Source organism: Festucalex cinctus, chromosome 1, assembly GCF_051991245.1.
Source record: "Festucalex cinctus isolate MCC-2025b chromosome 1, RoL_Fcin_1.0, whole genome shotgun sequence".
NCBI lineage: Eukaryota > Metazoa > Chordata > Actinopteri > Syngnathiformes > Syngnathidae > Festucalex > Festucalex cinctus.
In genome coordinates, this window is record NC_135411.1 from 24,425,207 (window position 1) to 24,444,387 (window position 19,181).

At 37.9% G+C, this 19,181-nt stretch overlaps 2 protein-coding genes across 9 annotated transcripts in view; one reads left to right on the forward strand and one right to left on the reverse strand.

Annotated features, from left to right (window-relative positions):
• Positions 1 to 19,181, forward strand: part of pard3ab (par-3 family cell polarity regulator alpha, b) — a 160,713-nt gene that overhangs the window by 16,592 nt on the left and 124,940 nt on the right. For all 8 annotated transcript variants that reach the window (XR_013284013.1, XM_077524867.1, XM_077524879.1 and 5 more), the window contains exon 2: positions 12,823 to 12,924. Coding sequence is in view for 7 of the 8 variants with exons in the window: in XM_077524867.1 (XP_077380993.1) it covers positions 12,823 to 12,924 (102 nt within the window). In the remaining variant the exon portion in view is untranslated. The remainder of the gene's footprint in view (positions 1 to 12,822; positions 12,925 to 19,181) is intronic.
• LOC144020976 (uncharacterized) lies at positions 7,611 to 10,838 on the reverse strand. Its single transcript, XM_077524913.1, has 2 exons — positions 10,580 to 10,838; positions 7,611 to 7,980 (listed from the first exon to the last, which is right to left on the reverse strand). The coding sequence occupies exons 1-2, from the start codon at positions 10,742 to 10,744 to the stop codon at positions 7,807 to 7,809; spliced, it is 339 nt and encodes a 112-aa protein (XP_077381039.1). The 5' UTR covers positions 10,745 to 10,838; the 3' UTR covers positions 7,611 to 7,806.

The window sequence follows — 19,181 nt, forward strand, 5'->3', positions numbered from 1 at the left end:
GTCGGAATATAACAAGCCAACAGCTGGGAAGGACCCACGAGACGCTTGACAAAATCGACAGACTTGAGTCACTGTTAGGGTGCAAACAGTAAACAAGTCTTCACCAAGACTGGAAGATTATCTTAGATGTGACCACGCAAGTTATAAAATGATGCTCATTGCTTTTTTAATAGTAGTGTTGAAGCGAGGGCAGAACAAAAACCCTGTTGATTTTCAGTGCAGCCAATGAAAATGTCCCACTGATGATCAAAGTTTAATAATAGACCCTGTAAAAGTGAATTCCGTTTATAATTATTAATTATACATGTTTCAAGATTGCTCTGAATTATCCCTAGGTGTGTTTGTGACTGTGGATGGTTGTTCGTCTCTGTGTGCCCTGCGGTTGGCTGGCAACCGGTTCAGGGTGTACCTCGCCTACTGCCCGAAGCCGGCTGGGATTGGCTCCTGCAACCCCGCGACCCTTGTGAGGAGCAAGTGGATAGGAAATGGATGGATGTTTCAAGACTAGGGACATACGGAAAAAATTTTGGCCGATAGACAATTAAAACCAAAAGGTGGTTGGTTGTGGTGCTAATACTTTGGCTAATGCTAACATTATTGGCACAGTTCAAACTTCAGCGGCTGTAAACAAGTAAATATATTACTCCGTACGGCATGCAACTTAAACTTCTTTGCTCACCACCCTGTGACCCCCATTTTTGAGTCTGAGCATTTAGCTAGCTGCCTATGGCTCCACCCTGAAAATAAATCTCCCTTTCGGATAGTCCACTGGCATAGCTGCTTTCAAGTGCCTCGTTGTCTACCGTGAGTGCATGCAAGTCATGCAGATAAAGGCAATATAGAGCAATAAAGGGGGCAGAAACGGAGGCTTCATGCTGGGGCGGCTGCTTGAGAGTGCCTTGTTGTCTCTGTGAGTGTACGCACATCTCACAGAAAAAATAGAAGAATGTACTCTTAAAAAAAACACAACTATGGGTAAAAAATGGACCGATCCTCTACTTGGGTCAATTTGACCCAACTTTAAGTCAAGAAATGGATCTTTTAGTGGAAAACAACTAGTATTGTTCCGATACCGTTTTTTGGCCCCCAATACCGATACCCAGCTTTGCAGTATCGGTCGATACCGATATACTTATGTTTTTTTTTTTTCCTCAACATGAAAAAGCTATCCTGCTATTGGTTCAGAGCATTCAATGTCCAATAAGATATCTTAGATCGGCATGCAGTGAACACGTCACATACCAGTGAATGTCGTGCACGAGCAAGACACAAGAGGCTGCATCCAAAATCCTAAAGTAGCGTTGGAATTAATGGTATCGGCATGTTACTTGTGAGTACTCACCAATACCGATACCACTGTTTTAATGCAGTATCGGCACTAGGGATAGACCGATTATCGGCCGGGCCGATTATCGGTGCCGATATTTGGCATGTTGACCAATATCGGCATCGGCCTTTTTACGAAACTGAAGGCCGATAAAAGCTGGAATCGCACCTAACAGTGAATGCTTGCGAACGCAGCAAATGTTTTATCAGGATTTGCAAGATGTGCACAGACATTTTTTACTTGTTGCAAATACATTTCAAACATATTCAGACAATTTGTCACTGTCTGCGAAGATCTTTTGAACCCTGACGAAAACCCAAAATTAAATGCATTTAATTTTGCATACATTTGTCACTGCTGACACTGGGAAGTCCCAACACTTTTTAATTTATAAAAAAAATAAATAATAATAATTACAAAAAAATTAAATTTAAAAATTGTTGAAATTTTGGAAAACTTTATTTACAGTAGGAAACTTTAGAAAAATATTTATTTATTTATTTAGTCACTGCAACCCCCCCCAAAAAATACTAAAAATGCTTAAAAAAAAAAAAAACACATTTAGAAATTATGGAAAACTTTATTTACAGTAGGAAACTTATTTATTTATTTATTTATTTATTTATTTATTTACTTGCTTAGTTTTGAATTTAGCTTAACACAAGCTGATGACCCTGGAAGTTCCCTACAATTTCTACAATTTCTGTTAGAATTTTTAATTAAACAAAGCTGTCTATTGTTTATATGTTTAAAATTAAAAGAAAAGGCAATTTATTTTTTTATGCTATTATTTTCTCTTTTACTGCAAATGAAAATCGGCTTGAAATATTGGTTATCGGCCTCCTTGACAACTAATAATCGGTATCGGCATCGGCCCTGAAAAAGCCATATCGGTCTATCACTAATCGGCACCTCTGCCGATACCAGTATCGGTATCGTAACAACACTAAAAACAACTCATAAATATTGGTCAGATCCTTGACTGAGTTCAGAATTTGGGTCATTTTGTTTCAAACAACCCAAGAAGTTGGATCAAATTGACCCATAAAGTGGATGGGTTCATTTTTGATCCATAAATGGGTTACTCTTGATCCAACTGTTTTTAGAGTGTGGATTTTTGATAGCCCAGCAATTTTGGTCAGGTGTGGCCGCTTTAGAGTACCTCACTGTTGCGGCGTTCAACAACCCTGCGATGACCCGGTGAGAGATATTTCATCTGCAGCTCAAAATTAGAGCTCTGCAATATGCAGGTTGTCCATGAAGTGACGTGTAATAAACTATAAATAAACAAAATCCTTGTGTAAAGAAACAATTAGTTTTCTGAATGAAGTCATTCTCTGTAAAGCATCTGCAGCTTTTTTTTTTTTTTTTTTGTCTAAATGACTTCCACCTCCTCTCAGGCAGACGGGAAATCCTGTTGTCATGTCCCACAAACCACAACATGATAAACATCTCCATGCTAAGCTCCCAAGTTATCTTCGGGCTATGACCGTTCCGCCAGGTCGTCTCGCGACAGCTTGACTGTCTGTATTGACAGGTCCTGAGAATCTTTCGTTGATTGCTGTGGCTGCAGATGCAGACAACATCCTTGGCTTTAGGGCCTGCTCAAAGGACAAGACTGTTGTAATGCGATCGAGAGCAGGGCGTTGTGTTACGCTCAAAGGAGTTTTCAAACGTGCGCACACGCAACCTACATGTGGTAAAGAAAAACACTTTCTACCAGTCCAAATGATAGAAAGATGGTTATTAAAATATGATGTAGTATATACAAAATTGTAAAACAATTACATAATAAAAATAGTAAAACAGTAAAATGTATTGCTAATGTTCTCTGGAATTGTGCAAGTCTAGAAAATATATAAAATAATTATTCATTCTTTACAATTACTGAGTTTTTTGCACATTTATTTTTTTCTATTTTGTATTGATCAAAAATAATCAAATATTGAAAATAATTGTTGATTATTCATCAATGAGCTCCTTAAAATGTTAAAATTATCATTAATCATTTGGTATAAATAATGTATGCATTTATTTTTATGTTGCATATTATCATATATATGCAATCATTGATTTAACTAAAATAAATTATGTACATATACATTAAAATAAGGATGTATTGAACATTTTTCCTGTCAGTTATGAGTTTAAAATATCAATATAAAATGATTTAACTAACAGATACTTTATATGCAAATTTCCTTGGTCATTGAATTTAAATAAAATAAATTATATTAATGATAAGGATTTATTGCAAAATCGTAGTTGGTAAAAAAGAAACCGTACAAAATAAATCGATTTACATTCTGCATCCATAAATAAATAAAAATAATTGTACAAAAAATAATAATATTCCTTATACCACATCTAGAATTGCTGTCAGGTTTTTCATTAAAAAAAAACAAACAAAAAAAAACAAAAACAAAGGTAACGTATAATTTTTACTAACATTTTCAAGTAAATAATTTCATCCAAAATGAGATATCATTGTGAGCTGTACAATAAAATGAGTCGGAGGAAACATTTGCCTGTGGGAAATGCACAGGAAATACTTTGTAAGTGACCAATACCGAACTTAAAAAAACTTTTTGATGTCCGATAAGAGTATGTTATTTGGACTTTAAAGGTGGAATCCCCGCGTGGGACGTCACGTGGGGTTATATCAAGCATGGAATGTTGTTTCCTGCTGAATTATGGATGCTGAGTTTTGTTTGTGCCTGGTGAAAAACGGTCTCCCATCCTTGCCATCATTTATCATTTGCGTCATGAACGTTCCTCATGCACACACACAAACACACAAGCTTTTTTCTCGTAGAATAAACAAAAGTATAAATACGGACTAATCCCTTCTGCCTGTGTGTCATGCGGACTATTTATAGATGTCGGACTGTAAAGCGTCCGCCTGTTCTGGTGCGATACAAGCGTTTCTCTCAATGGCGCCATTGTTTTACGCCAGTGAGCCTTTCTCGGGTTTCACTCTCCTCCAACCCCTACCTCCCCCCAACCGCTGCTCTTTTTTTTTTTAAAGAACTGTTTGAAATAGTGAATTTGAATTTTGGAACAGAAGGATTCATTGACAGAATGAAAGATTTAGTGATGAGGCCTTCACTTTAAAACCGTTGGAGAGATTTTGTGTGCAAAACGCAGTACAGTATGTTCTAATTAGTTGCAGTATAATACATTAAATTAGCTAAGAATGTTTATCTATTGTGTCATCTCCTAGACGTGCTGTTCTGTAAGCCATTTCTGCTTTGCAGTATCTTCTTTTTTTTTTCTTTTTTTTTTAACTCATTCACTGCCATTGTTTAAACATGGTAAAAATCAATGAAACAATTATAAATTGTTGATATAATGTACAGCAGGGGTTTCCAAACTTTTTCCTCTGAGGGCCACAAACAGAAAAATAGAAAGCTGCAAGGGCCAATTTGATTTCTTTTTTTTTTTAGTTATTTATTAACACATTCATTTGCCAAACCAGCAAAAAATGCATCATTTGACGTCTTTTTCCGTCAATGGCAGTGAATGAGTTAAGTGTAAAAGGATCCCGAACTGGACATTCAACTCTTTTTCCTCCTGGCTCATGCTTATTGCAGTCTGCGGTAACATTAGTCTGTTTAGAAAAGTCATTTATAGTGATATCGCAAAAATCCACAATCCAAAATTAGATGTGTACAATTTGAAAATCCACAATATGGTGAGACCGGAAAAAGCTAACTGCGATATGACTGTATTGTTGCACATTAATAAAATGCCTATGGTACGATATAAGCCTCTATCAGTAATATTTCTATGTGGGCTAATAGTTGGGTCGCTATGCTAATTTAGCATCCAAGATAATAACACGTGTCGCTTTTCAATCACGTCATCCTGTGCGTCACTCTCCAGGCATGAGCAGTCAACTCACACTTAATCCAACCATTACATTAAGTGCGTAACAGCTAGCTACTCCTCCGCTAACATTTTAGTCCCTTTTTATGTAAACACGGTTTACACAAGAAGCGTTGTGGCTGGTTTGTGTGACCCGCTGACATAAACACTTGGAAAGCGACAGTCAAGTCATCAACAAGGTCTTTGGACTTGTACTCAGTTCACACCGCTTATTATTGCTATCATTAGCGCGGGGAGCTAGTAATTTTACCGTCACAGTCGGGCCACTCGTGAACTGAGGACCCACAGTAGAAGTCTAGAATGTGAACACTGGCGGCTCCTGTGGGATGCCCTTGTCCTTCCTTATGTTTATTTTAACTCCCAATTTGCTGAATGTGTCGGAGATTACTTGAAGGCGATTGAGAGCGTGTTTGGAAAATGTCCAAACTCACATCACAGTGGGGCTGCTCACATTTTAAGAAATAGATAACTGAAGATTTTATTTATTGTTAAATTTCACACTGAGTGGGTGGGCTGGCACTCAAGACAACTATTTGGTTGCAGGCATAAAATAAACTTACTGCGTGGAGTGGACACACTGTTTAGTTGAGTTTCTTGAAATCAGCCAATGGAAAAAGTGTAGCATTGTTAGAAAAGGTGGTGACTGACTTTACCTTAACACACAATTTCTCCCGGCCAGTCATCTCACTGGTTGTATTTATTTACTCTACCGGAATGAAAGGGTGCTTTGTGTCAAGTTCAACCTCACTAACACTGTTATCATCATTGTGCATACACACATACACACACAAGCACACGCACATTACAGTGCGTGATGACACCACAAGCGATGGGAAAAGGCCACTGAGTCAAGGCCACTCATACTATTTAAAGACAATTAATGGACACTTCATTCCATAAGCTGAGATCTAATTAGAACTACTACAAAATGTTTCCTCAAATAATTGTAGTTTGATGGCTTATTTATTATTGCTGTTAAATTGTTGAACATTTTTCAAATGCTCATTTAAGGGTTGCAACTATTATAACCGATTAATCTCGATTAAGGACTCGGGTTTGAGTCCAGGCTCTTTAAGACACAATGGGCTATATGCCACGGAAGAGGCGGGACTTCCGACTTCCGTGATTTTGCACATGAGCTTTGATTCCGGTCCGGGTTGCGAACGCGCAACCGAGAGGCACAAAGTCGGAAGCACACAGCCTACACGTCGCAAACCGAACCGGAACCAAACCTCATGTGCAAAAACAGTCCCGCCTCTTCCGTTGCATATACCCCATTCATCCATCCTTTGATTTGAATGATGTATGACAGGTTTCCGCATATTTGATTTGGATTTTTCTGTATTTATGCACGCTCTAAATTTCAGTCATACGCACAAATTTAGAACCTGTTCTCTTCATTCTTTGATAAATGCTGTAAATCATCTGGAAAGCAGTTGAGGAACACAAAGCAATAAAAAGACAATGTGTTGAGTAAAGTGCCAGTAAAGCTTCTTGTTACTGTATGTAATCTGTTGGTAATTCACCTCACCCGCTGAGAGGATCAATGCCAGTTTGCCGCAAATGGTTACTTTTTTCCGTCTACATTTGAAGATGTTTGGAAGCTTCCATCTGGCCTCCTAATCCGCAATCTTAATCTCATATTATTCTCTTAGATCTCAAAGAAAAAAAAAGGTTAATATCACAAGAAGTCTCCAGCTAAGGTGAAAAATGTGCAGTTGCTGTTTTTATATTGCATTTTATTTTCTATTCAAATGTGATATTCTTTTGAGTTGGACTCCCCATTTCACAGGCCTCTTCCACGAATGCCTTTCTTCAGGCTTCCAAAAAATAAAAATAAAAAATAAAAAGTTTCTTAATAGCACCTTCTGGAAAGTTAGAAAATAAAAAGCATGTGAAACAGATTTCACCAATTAACACAAACTTGGATGTAACATGTCTATCATAACAGGTTGCACAAAAAACAAAACAAAACAAAAAAAGTCTCAGGAACCCTTACCCGAAATTGAACAGGGGTGTATTTCAAAAAGCCGGTTCAACAAACTGTGAGATTTAACCCTGAACGAGTTGACATACCCTCAGATAGGAAACTCTGCGTTTTCGGTTCTAGCACAGCTGATTCCAGTGAATTCTATCAATGCTGAGTAGTTGTACCTGGAGTTACCACCAGACTTAAAAGACTGTCTCAATGGCGCTCCGATTCCTGAAACGGAAGACGCTGAGTTTCCCACATTTCACGGTTTCTTGACACAGATCAGTAAACCTGCTTTGTGAAATACACCTCAGTTCAGATATTCTGGTTTGAAACTGACATGTTGCACCTGTTGCGACGCCTGGAAAGTTAGAAAATATTTATCTGCCGACAACAGGGTCACTGATAGATTCGAAAACATAGTTGAGGTACAGTTGCTTTAATTAAAAAGTGTGTAAAAAAACAGTGTTTGACATGTAAAAAAAAATGTATTGATACATTTTTAACAACTTTAGTTAGTAAGTTGTCAAGATTCTGAACCCTTGAAAAAGTGCGCTACCACCGAACCCTTTTTTGTAAAGTCTTTGGATGTTTAAAAATGACGTGACTTTGTCATTGGCTAATCGCCAAAACTGTCCGGATCGTCTACGCCGCTGCTCTGGATGGAGTTATCACTGCCGGAATCTGCGCTGTCCGAGTCGGAGTTGTCATGGTGGTTTCTGGCCTCCATAAAGTCCATCAGGGACTCCAGCATTGAGACGTCGCTCTCCGTGATGCTCTGCGATGCTTTGAACTGCCAAATAGAGGAAGTCGGCATGTTGGTTACTGGTGCTCCAGTTTGGTTTACAATAGTACCGTTGAAAAGCATGACATGGCATAGCTTAGGAGTTGCAACTACGATGGACTCCATCTCTGTTACTTTGTACTAAGAAACCAACATTGAAACATGGCAACATGCCAACAGCGGAACGTTTCTGTAGACAGACAGTTGTTTTTTTTGTTTTTTTCACTCACTCAAGCTTGTGAGTGAGTGAAAAAAATCCGTGTGTGCTGTCAAGTTGCTGCGGGAGTGACGTGATGCAGCCGACAAATTTGCCCGGCCCCGTCTGGCGACAGTTAGTGACATGCCCCCCGCCACCCCTCGCTCTGCAATTGGCTGGAGGGGTAAACAACTGTCTGTCCACAGAAACGTCCCGCTGTTGACAAAACAAACACAAAATGGCAAAATACAGGCTGGGGGTGGGGTGGGGTTTAGGAAAAAATCTCCACCACACATTAACAGAAGCCCAGAGATGTAGTTTGAGAAGGAGTTCATGGGTATACATCCTGTATTTATATAGTGCATTTTCTTGAGTGAAAACAGAAAACCCCGCTTTAAACTCATTCACTCCCAGCCATTTTCACAGAAGCAATCCCGTTCGCTCCCGGCTGTTTTACTGGATTTTGACTGATTTTGCAAGGCCCACAGAATATTGTGTTCTATTGCTATAAAAACATGGAACCTATCAAAAGAAACATGACTTCTTTCATCGGGAAAAAAAGTATATTTCTATCTGTTTCTGTTTTGCAGCAGTTAGCATTAGAATATAGCTAAGTTTCATCATTATTCAAAAATCTGCTTATAATTGTAGGGAAACAGCTTTTTTTTCAACATGGCCCTGGTTGATCTTCTTTGCTCTGCTGCCACCAGCTGGCAGTTTGTGTAATAACTACCATTTCTGCAACCGTTCTTTGCAGTTGAGAGGCTGCATCAAAGCCTTATGTATGCTCTAGTATAAAAACATAAACAAATACGTCTTTGGGACACTTAAAATATAAAAAAAACAAGTTATTGGGAGCAAATGAGTTAATAAAAAATATTTTTCTATGCATTTCGAAAGTTTTTTTTTTTTTTTTTTTTTTCAGTATCAAAAATGGTATTCACTGATTATATTTTTGAGTATTTTCCGGGGTATCGATTTTGGTATTGTGACAACCCTAAATATAAAGCAGCGGAAATAACGTCTATTTGTGTCGCGACGTTTTCCATATATTGCTGTTAGAGGAGATATTCCAATTGCCATGTATACAGTAGTAACTGTCCACTCACACGTAAACGGGATATCCTGAATGTTTCAGAAACGGAATTGTGAGTTGTGACCTTATCCCGATTAGTGATGCTATGTAAATGTAGTTTGTGCTGCTCGATGATACAAGGCACGGTTTCCATTATCAAAATTTGAGATGTCTGACTTTTTGCTACCCTTATGTCAATGCAGATAAAGGGCGGAGATTCACAATCATGTCAACTTAATCTAATTTCTAGAGCATTTCATAAACAACTGGGAAAAAAAAAAAAGTCTTTAAAAATCTTCTAAAGTACACCATAGCTTGCTTCACATTGGCAATTGGCATGCATGTGTTGGAGATTTCTATTCCATCTTATTGCACATGTTTGAAGGTTAGCTCTTTGTAGATGATAGAGGGACAAAAGATTGAAGTCTCCTTTGATCTGTATGCAGAAACCAGGCACATGGATTTCGCTGTCACTGTCATGTCACTCATGTTATCTATGAGCCAAGTTTGAAAGTAAACAAGAACTTGTTTTCTATCAGCCGGTAGGTTTTCCATTAGCGGTTATTTGTTTCTATATACTTGCTACATGTTTGAGACAATTGCTGAAAATGTGCAAATATTGAGAATCATGTTGGGCTTAATTGTGGAAACAGAACAAATGTTTTTTCACCATTTTAGCCATGCAAGTAAGCCGCGCAGAAGAAGGCTGAGCTATTTTTTTGTTAGTAATTTATTTATCTGTACTTTTTTTAAGTTAGACTTGGCAGCCAGCATGTGGACATGGGCTGCACACTGCCATCGCCACTTTCAAGTGCCTCGTTGTCACGATGTGAAAAAGCACTACAATGACTTGGCGGGATATATTCTAGCTTTGTTCAGGAATAAGAAAGATGTGAGATAAAAGTAACATCCGTTTTTTCCAAGTTGCATAAGTAGTGTTTGATTGATAGTTGAGCGGGTTGTGGTCACAACACATTCAGTGGACACGCCCACATACGTCAAGAGCTGAGAGTGGCTTGATTTTGCACCATTTAGAAAACTTATTTGATTATTTTACGTACTTGGTAATTTTTTTTAACTATTCAAATTTGGCAGGATTGTCAACGACAATTAAGTGATAAATTAAGAAGACTTTTACTTTAGAGAGGCTTTAAAAGACATGCTAACAAATGTGGCGGTATAGGTGGGTTATTTTTCTCCCTGTTCCAACTGTTGACAGTTAAACACAAAAAAGTTAATTGTACTGTAACTTCAGCATTTAGTTTCAGTTGAAGTCTGTAAGCACATTTATTTGACACACTAAACTATGACTATGGAATGATTAGAACTTTTCCTACCTCCATGTCAATGAGCACGTTGTTCAGGTAGATGCTGTCAAAACACTTGAGATTATTGAACAGGTGCACGAGCTCCTGACATGCAGCCTCCTCGTCCTCGCCGCGTTTGGATGACGTCACTTCCATTTTTTCCCCACTTCTTATTTTGGCCGTTCTCCGCTCCATAAAATGGCGGTGCCACTGTTCCCCGTCGTCTTGTCGTCGCGGCTCTCTGCTGGTTCTGGTTCAGTGGACATTCGTGTACACGTCGTCACGGCTTTGCTCTTTGAAGTGGATTCATAGAGGGATGTTTTTAATTTTTTTTTGAGTTATCAATGCTGCGTCATCGCATTACGTCACGGATGACACCGCCCCCTAAATTTAGGTATTTTAAAGTTATTTTCGATGTGTTTTGAGGCTCATAAGAATAATGTAGGTAAAGGAAGTTGACCACTGGATTATTTTATGGGATAAGTAACGAGCGACCGGCGTCGGTGGCTTATTAGCAACATGCACGCTAAATAGCAGCGTTCGATTACTTCACGTCGGATTTTCGTGATGACTAATTCTTGTCCAATATTTCATATATTGTTGTGTTTCGTTGTGGTGAAGTAGCGTCAACTGGCACTGTGTACTTAAAGCCTTTGTGCCAAAGAGTAGCACTGTAGGTCACAGTTATTTTAAGGGAGATGTGATCCGTTTGTCATGAATGATTTATATTTGGGCATAATTCCTCGTTTTAATATGTATCCATACAGCGTTGTTGTTTTTCTTTTTTAATCCAAACCATCGCATATTAATCTAATCTATTACATTGGCGCGATCAAGGTGGCTGAAAACAAAATAATTACAGTAAAAAAAAAAATAAAAAAAAAAGCTGAATACCTTCCTTTTTTTTGTGAAGACAATTATTTTTATTCAGCATCAAACAGTCAGGAAAAATTGCTAGCATTGATTTCGAGAGAGAGAGAGAGAGAGAGAGAGAGAGAGAGAGAGAGAGAGAGAGAGAGAGAGAGAGAGAGAGAGAGAGAGAGAGAGAGAGAGAGAGAGAGAGAGAGAGAGATTGGGAAGGATATATATATATATATATATATATATATATATATATATATGTATATATATATGTATATATATATATATATATGTATATATATGTATATATATATATGTATATGTATATATGTATATGTATATATGTATATATATATGTATATGTATATATATATGTATATGTATATATATATGTATATATATATATATATATGTATATGTATATATATATATATATATATATATATATATATATATATATATATATATAATATGTATATATGTGTGTGTGTGTGTGTGTGTATATATATATAGAGATTGGGATATAGATATATATAATATTGCCAAAATGCACTCGTTTTGAAACATGGCCAGAAGATTATGTGTATGAGGTTGTAGGTCGGCATTATTACAAGAGTCGATCACATTTGGATACATTTGGAGATGTTTGGAGAGATTCTATGGTTAGTGTTGTACATCAGTGTTGCAGAGCTTTACTGTCGCACCAATTTAGACTTCTAAGAGATTTTGTTAAATACTGTATTTATCTACAGTAGTATACGTCTGTGTGGGTCATAGTGGATGTGTGACATCAGATTTCCACTTCTGTCACTTTTTGGTGTATGATGTATTAAATGTTTTGCCATACACATTTTTCCCGTCTGCCCGGAGATGCTATAAAGTGGCAGAGAGCATCTCTGGTCTGCCCGCTGGCGTTTGTATTTGACACAAAAACTGCTCGATGACCTCCATGTTGATATCCATTTGTCATCACGCTCAAGCCAACTTGTCGTTAAGTTTGTGTGCACCACCCGCTTCAAATTTGAACTGGGTGACATTTACTACCAGCTATTTTTACTTTGTGATCTGGACGTTTGAATATTGTAGATATCCATGCTTTGATTTGACCATGAATGCATCACGTCTAAAAGTGGATTGAGGAAGATATGTTGTTTATCTGATTGATTGATTGATTGTAAACGTGAGGTAAGCCGTCAACTGCAAGCGGCAAAATGTGTTTTTAAAGATAATTGTACATGAAAAATTAATGACGTTGTCAAATTCATGAGTGACAAAATGTTGACTGCAAAATTAGTAAAGTATCCCTTTAAATGCGACCTGTGCATGCCGCAGTACACTTTACTGCCACCCACTTGTTCCATGTAAGATGTTTCTGTTCATTTTAAAGGAACAATGTTGTGTTTTCTTCCCAGGACGCCAGTTACTGGCTGCAGGTGCACCGCCTGGAGCATGGTGACGGCGGCATCTTGGACCTGGATGACGTGCTGTGCGACGTAGCGGACGACAAAGATCGGGTAAGACCTGTCAGGCAGTGTGAGCAGAAAGAAATACTCTCGTTCCTCTGTAGACATAACTTTTCGTGTAGCATACAGTTTCCCTTTTCCAGCACAATGCTTGGACTTGATTTCCTTGGGCTCGTGCGGTCCCAAGTTGAAATCCAGCAGCAGTTGATTGTGTTGGCTTGCAGTGTGGATGTTGTAAAGTACTCTGGAGGCGGAACCTGCTGTGTTTGTGGTCGCGTGCCGCAAACCAAGCTACATGCTTACCAGGACTGTGACGCAAAGAGTTTCAGTGAGCGTGTGTGTTATTTAACTCATTCACTACTAGCAGCTTTCAAAGCAGAATTGCCCACATTGGTAAATGTCTTGACTAATCTTTCAAGACCCACAAAAATTTCTGCTCTGTCACAATATAAGTATCAAACCTATCCAAAAATGAGCAGACTCTTTCAAGGGTTTCCATTCTTTGGTAATCAACAGCAGGACATGACCAGACAAGGAATGATTTCACCAAAAACACTTTTTGTGGATATTCTAATATTTATTTAATTTTTGCTTTTGTGACACCTCAAACTACAACATCGCAACAATATGACTGAGAAAAGGCTTTTAATGGTGAAATAATAAACATACAACTTAAGAAATTACTTTTTTACCATTCACTCCATGAACTGTATCAGTTTCTCCCAATCGCGCCACACTTTCTTCTACTTACCGCGACGAACAGTATCGGTATTTCCTATTCATACTATACATATACTTATCATGTGTGTTTGTAAGTTGCTAAACTACCTTCTAATCAATTGGACAGTCAATAAACCGTCAATGTCTGAAACATGATTGACATGTAACAAGTCTTGCACTAATTTGAAACGTGGCCTTCAACTACATTTTTTGTTAGCTTTTGATTTTAAAGATCAGTTTAAAAAATATGACTGGTAGAGTATCAAAACCAAACATACTGATTTGAACCTCACCGCTACCTCAAACATCTTCAGTTGGGATGTCGCCCAAAAGCAATGGGGTTCTTTAGTTACGGGACGTCCCTGCGCAGGGACAACCGCGAAGCTCCTGGCAGCTCCTGTGACTCATCTTCAGAGTCCATTCCGACAGGCCGAGCTTTTTAAAGTGTGGAAGGAATGCCGCCGCCTCTTTTATTAGCTCGCACACACACGCGCTTGTTTGGGGAAGCCAAGCATACTGTATGTTTTGAAAGTATGTGTGTGTAATATGCCAGGAAAAGTGGAGTGGATATTTTTTTTCCCCAATTGTCCATCTTCTTCTCTTCCTCGGCCTAGTCAGTGAAGGGATTTGTTTGAGGCGTTGTCTGTATGAAAGGTCGTTCCCTGGTCGTCTTGTCGAGCCGGACAGATGACCACATGCCAGGTGTCAGGTGACGCTCCTTCAACCATGCCAAGACTTCAAAACATGACGTTTGTCTGTCTGTATGCGTGTGTGTTTGTTTGTAGGTGTGTGTTGCACAGCTGTGTCCGCATTCACAGGGGTCATCGTCCATGTGTGACCTCTGTCAGCATTTGAATCTGATACACGTCCATAGTTTGTCGTCATCGTACAAATTCCACAATAAGTTGTAATCATTTTGCCACAGTTAAATAATTTCCACGACGACCAAAGGTGAAAATACCTTATTTCCTGAAGCAAGAATTAAGTCTGTTGCTAACAGCAGCACCAATAAATACTGTATATATTTTTTTAACCTCGATACAAGACTTTTCTTGTTCAGTTTTGAATTAAGTCTCATATTCTAATATCCCCCCTCAATTTAAACTTACCCCAAAAGAGAAACATCGTTAAATTTATTTTATTAATATTACTTTTTCTTAATAAAAAACAAAACAAACAAAAAAAAAACTACAAATTTGGACATAAGTCTCATAATATTCAATTTTTTTCTCAGATTAAAAAAAGTTATTTTCTTTTTTTCTCATCATAGTGCCACTATAGCTTTTTCTTGCTAGATTTCAACTTCAATATTATATTTGCCAAAAAGATTTAAAAAAAAAAGACTACTAAAAAAAGACTTTTCAGGTATAAAATACTAAAGTGTAGAGACTTGCCACATCATCATGTTGTAGACGTGCACCTAAAGGATTATCTTTCGTTATTTGGCAACGTTGTCGATGATAGACGACTGATGATGTTCAATGAACAGCGATCTCTTTAGATTGTCACCTAATACTACATACAGTTACACACCACTAATTATATTCTTTACTTCCCTGCATTTTAGTTGCTACTTTCATTTGACATATTTAAACACACACACACACACATATACATTTAAAATACATATAATTTACAATACATATAAAAAACACTTTATCCCTTCATTGTTTGGATAAATTAATGAATGTTACTTGTGCAGCTTTGCATGTGCATTGTGCGTATTGTTATTCACTTTGATGTTTACGAGAGTGTGTCGTTCGTGTAAGTTCAATATAGTGCGTAGTGTCACGTTCTCCCAGTGTGGGAGACGAGCAGACTGACAGGAAAGCCACGAGGTTAAAACAACCCTGAGGTGTTTCTTATGACGTCTCCTTCTGCTTGTCTTGTGTGTGAGTGTATATGTGTGTTTACATTCTTGCGTTGCGCAAATGTGATTTAAAGGGTAGTCTAGGTAGCACTCTGATGGATCCTCGTCTGTTTGAAGCCACTGAGACATGTGTGACATATAGAAATCTTCATTTACAAACTTACACATTTAAAAAAAAAAATGTGATCAGGACATCCCTAGTAGTAGGCTATGTATGTATCTTTGAGTCAAAAAATTTCATAAGATGGCAAATTTTTACAGGTTGCTATAGATCAGTCCAGATTAAATGCAATTCAGGTGAGGTCATATTTTGTCCAAAGAAAACACATTAATGTGTTTTCCCCCAAAAAGTTCTAATCTGATAGCCATTCAGTATTAAGAGTAATATTACCAGATTATTTTCAAATGATAGGTAATTGTTTTTTTTTTATACTTTGTCCTTCACTCCCAAAAACGTATTTATACGTTTTTTCCCCTAGAGCATACAGAAGGTTTTGATGCAGCTTCTGACCTGAAGATTTTGCTTAAAGCAATGGTAGTTATTACAAAAAACAGCCAGCAGGTGGCAGCAGAGTATGAGGTCAGCCAGGGCCAAGATGCAACAAGCTCTTTTCAACAGGTTTGTGAATACTGTACTAATGAAACTTAGTTATATTCTAATGCCAATTGCTGCAAAACGAAAACGGATACAAAATACTTTTTTTGTGGTTATGAAAGAAGAATATTTCTTTTGGTAGGTAGGTAGCATGTTTATATTGGGAGCGAAGGGGGTTGCTTCAGTGAAAATGGCTGGGACTGAATGAGTTAAGTATTAAACCATTATTATAAGCAATGAAAAATATTTAGCAGCAGTGGGGCATTTGTATAACGAGGGTTTACCCCTTCACCATATATCTCGGATATAGTTCTGGACCTGTGCCTGTGCTTGTGTTACTGCCATGGACATGCCCGGGCAGGACGACAATTAATAAATGGCAACCAGGCGAGGCGGTTAAATAAAGTGAGAAAGTGAGTTGCTTAAACATGTCGTGGATTAGCCGTGAGCTCGCTTTCCTTATCGCTACGCAAACCACACCCGCACTCGGCCCTCAGATCCTCGCGGGCGAGCATCGGGATGACCTCATTCCTTCCACGCTCGCCTTCCTCCTTCTTCCTCCCCCCATCCTTCCTCCTCCTTCCTCCTCGGCAGCAACCCCCTAATGAGAACAAGATGACAACCCGTTGCCAAATTCAGCCACAGTAGGACCGCTTATGACATCTCTGTTGTGATTGATAGTTTGTGTGCGAAATATCACGCTGAAAGCTACATATGCGATTGATCATTTTTTTTTGTTCTAACTTTCCACATTAGCTACTTTTTGGATGGGCAAGTTTGGCCAGTCGTGCATCATTTTCTGTGGTTTTAATTGCAGCTCAGCACTTTTAAGCACAAAAAAACCCAAAGGTATGCACAATTTGTGTTTCATCACTTGGAATGAATTCAGTCTGGATCAGTGGCGCCACCATGAGTTGCAGGGTATTAGACTAGTGGAAGTGTTCGGCAATTCCTCCCCCAAATCGAGTTTCTGGTAGCAGATTGACATTTGATCGGCATTTGCCAAGTAAATCATGAATAGACCGCCAAAAAAGAACACAGGAACTCTGCCATTTTGGTTTGAAACAGCCAATTTATGGTAATTGGCCATTTAAAGGGTCCTTTAAAGACAAACTGTCCATAGGATTTTGTCCAATCGATATCAAATTTAAGCCACGTAGACAGACGGATGATACTAAATTGCAAACAATTTGAGGTTTTATGGTTACGTAATGGTGAAGTTTGTTGACGTGCCAGAAAACAAAAAAACAAAAACAAAAATGAAAATCAAAACCTTGCAATTTTTTTTTTTTCTCCCCAAGCTCCCAAAGACGGGTTCCCTTAGCAAGCACTGTAGGTGAATTATTTTAAAAGAGATTACGTGATGACGAACTTGTTATGTAGCCTTGGTGATAGCCATAGTTGGGCCCTTAATTTACAACTTTTGCCATAAAATGAATTATATTTGCTTTTGGCTCTGCTAAATGACCTCAAAACAATTCAGTCCGTAGCTTCTGTGGCCCACAGAAACTAGTCCTCCAAAGTTCTTGGTTGTGAATTTGGGATCGCTCCCTTGTTACTCAGTTCAGTTAGGATCAGCATCATTTTGAGTTAGCACATTTCCTTCTGTGGTCACTCTGGCGTCCTTCCTCATCTTTTCGTTGATGATGTCCGGCCTCAGTGATCCCGAGGACCCACAACACGGCACTAAGTCCAGCACCACCTTACATGGACATGAGGGAGACAGGATGTCATTCAGCATTCAGCTCCTCTAAAAGGGTGAAATACTGAAATGTTGAGAAGATCGTGATGCATTGTAGAATGATACTAGAACTCAACCATCATTGGTCTTCTTCCTAAAATAATGGCTCGGGTCATTTTTTGACATACTCCTGTCCTCGTGGTGCCGGCCATTTCTGCTAAAATTGCTTACACCCTCCTGCTGACTGAAATTCATCTCCCAAATGGGTCATCTTTTCATGCTTCCACTTACAGTTGAACAACAGTTCAAACAGTTAAAAAAGGCTTATAGAAAACGTTGAATCTAATTGGTCTGCTCTGGTAAAATGTCAACTGTGTTGAATCACTTCCAACCAGGTGGGTCTCAGCGGCTTGCTGCTGTCCAATCAAGATGAGCTTTTTGTTGTTCAAGTCTGCCCTCTTGTGGTTGGAGTCTGACACTGCATGTGGCCTCTTTCATAAAATAAAAAACATTCTATTTTTCAGTTTTTTCAGGAAAACCCCCCCACAAAACACTAAAACAATTACTGATTATATTTAATAATTTCAGGAGCAGATCTGTATGTTTAACAAAGGTGTACCTGATTCTAGCAGAGGTGACCAGCAACGAAAGGTCTTGTTTGAGGGGAAAAAAAAAAAAAAAAAAAAAAAGTCCATAATTTTAAGAGGGTAGTGATGTACATTTCTGTTACTAATATTTCTGTTAAGAAGGCGATTGGAGGTTAATGTTTTCATTTTTCTTTGTACTAGTTCTGTGCAAGACAGACAAAAATTATTTCCCAATCTAAGTACCAGTAATTTTATACCCCAAACAATGAAATATTTTGCTATATATTGATTTGACCCCCAAAATATTTTGTTAAATTGACAATCTTCTCTTATTTTTTCTCACGGTATTTATAAAACACATGCTTTCAATCTAAAAAAAATAAATATATATATATATATAAATAAATAAATAAATAAAAATATATAAAAGATAAAAGAGTATATATAATATATAAAAGATAAAGTGGAGTAATAACCATGCAAATATCTGGTAGTACAACCTGTTCTCAAGGAATGTACATGCTTGTGTATATTCTATTGCAGTGTAATGTACAATATTTACACCCATGCTCTTCTAGCAGTACTATATTGTAAAGTATTTTCTCGTGATGTAAACATCTAAAGTCACTCATCACACAGAAGCTCACAAACTAATGCTCTCTTTGAGTGCATACAAAATTTCAAATAAACGATGATGGATATAACAATTGTTTTTGTTTTGTTTTTTTAAATGCAATTTAATTGATTTGCTGGCCTAATTGAGTCCACTCCTTATCGTACTTAATTAGTGAATTTGAGGTTTTAAGTAAAAGAAAAATCAGGAAAAGTTGTACGTTTGGCTTCCTTCCTTCAATT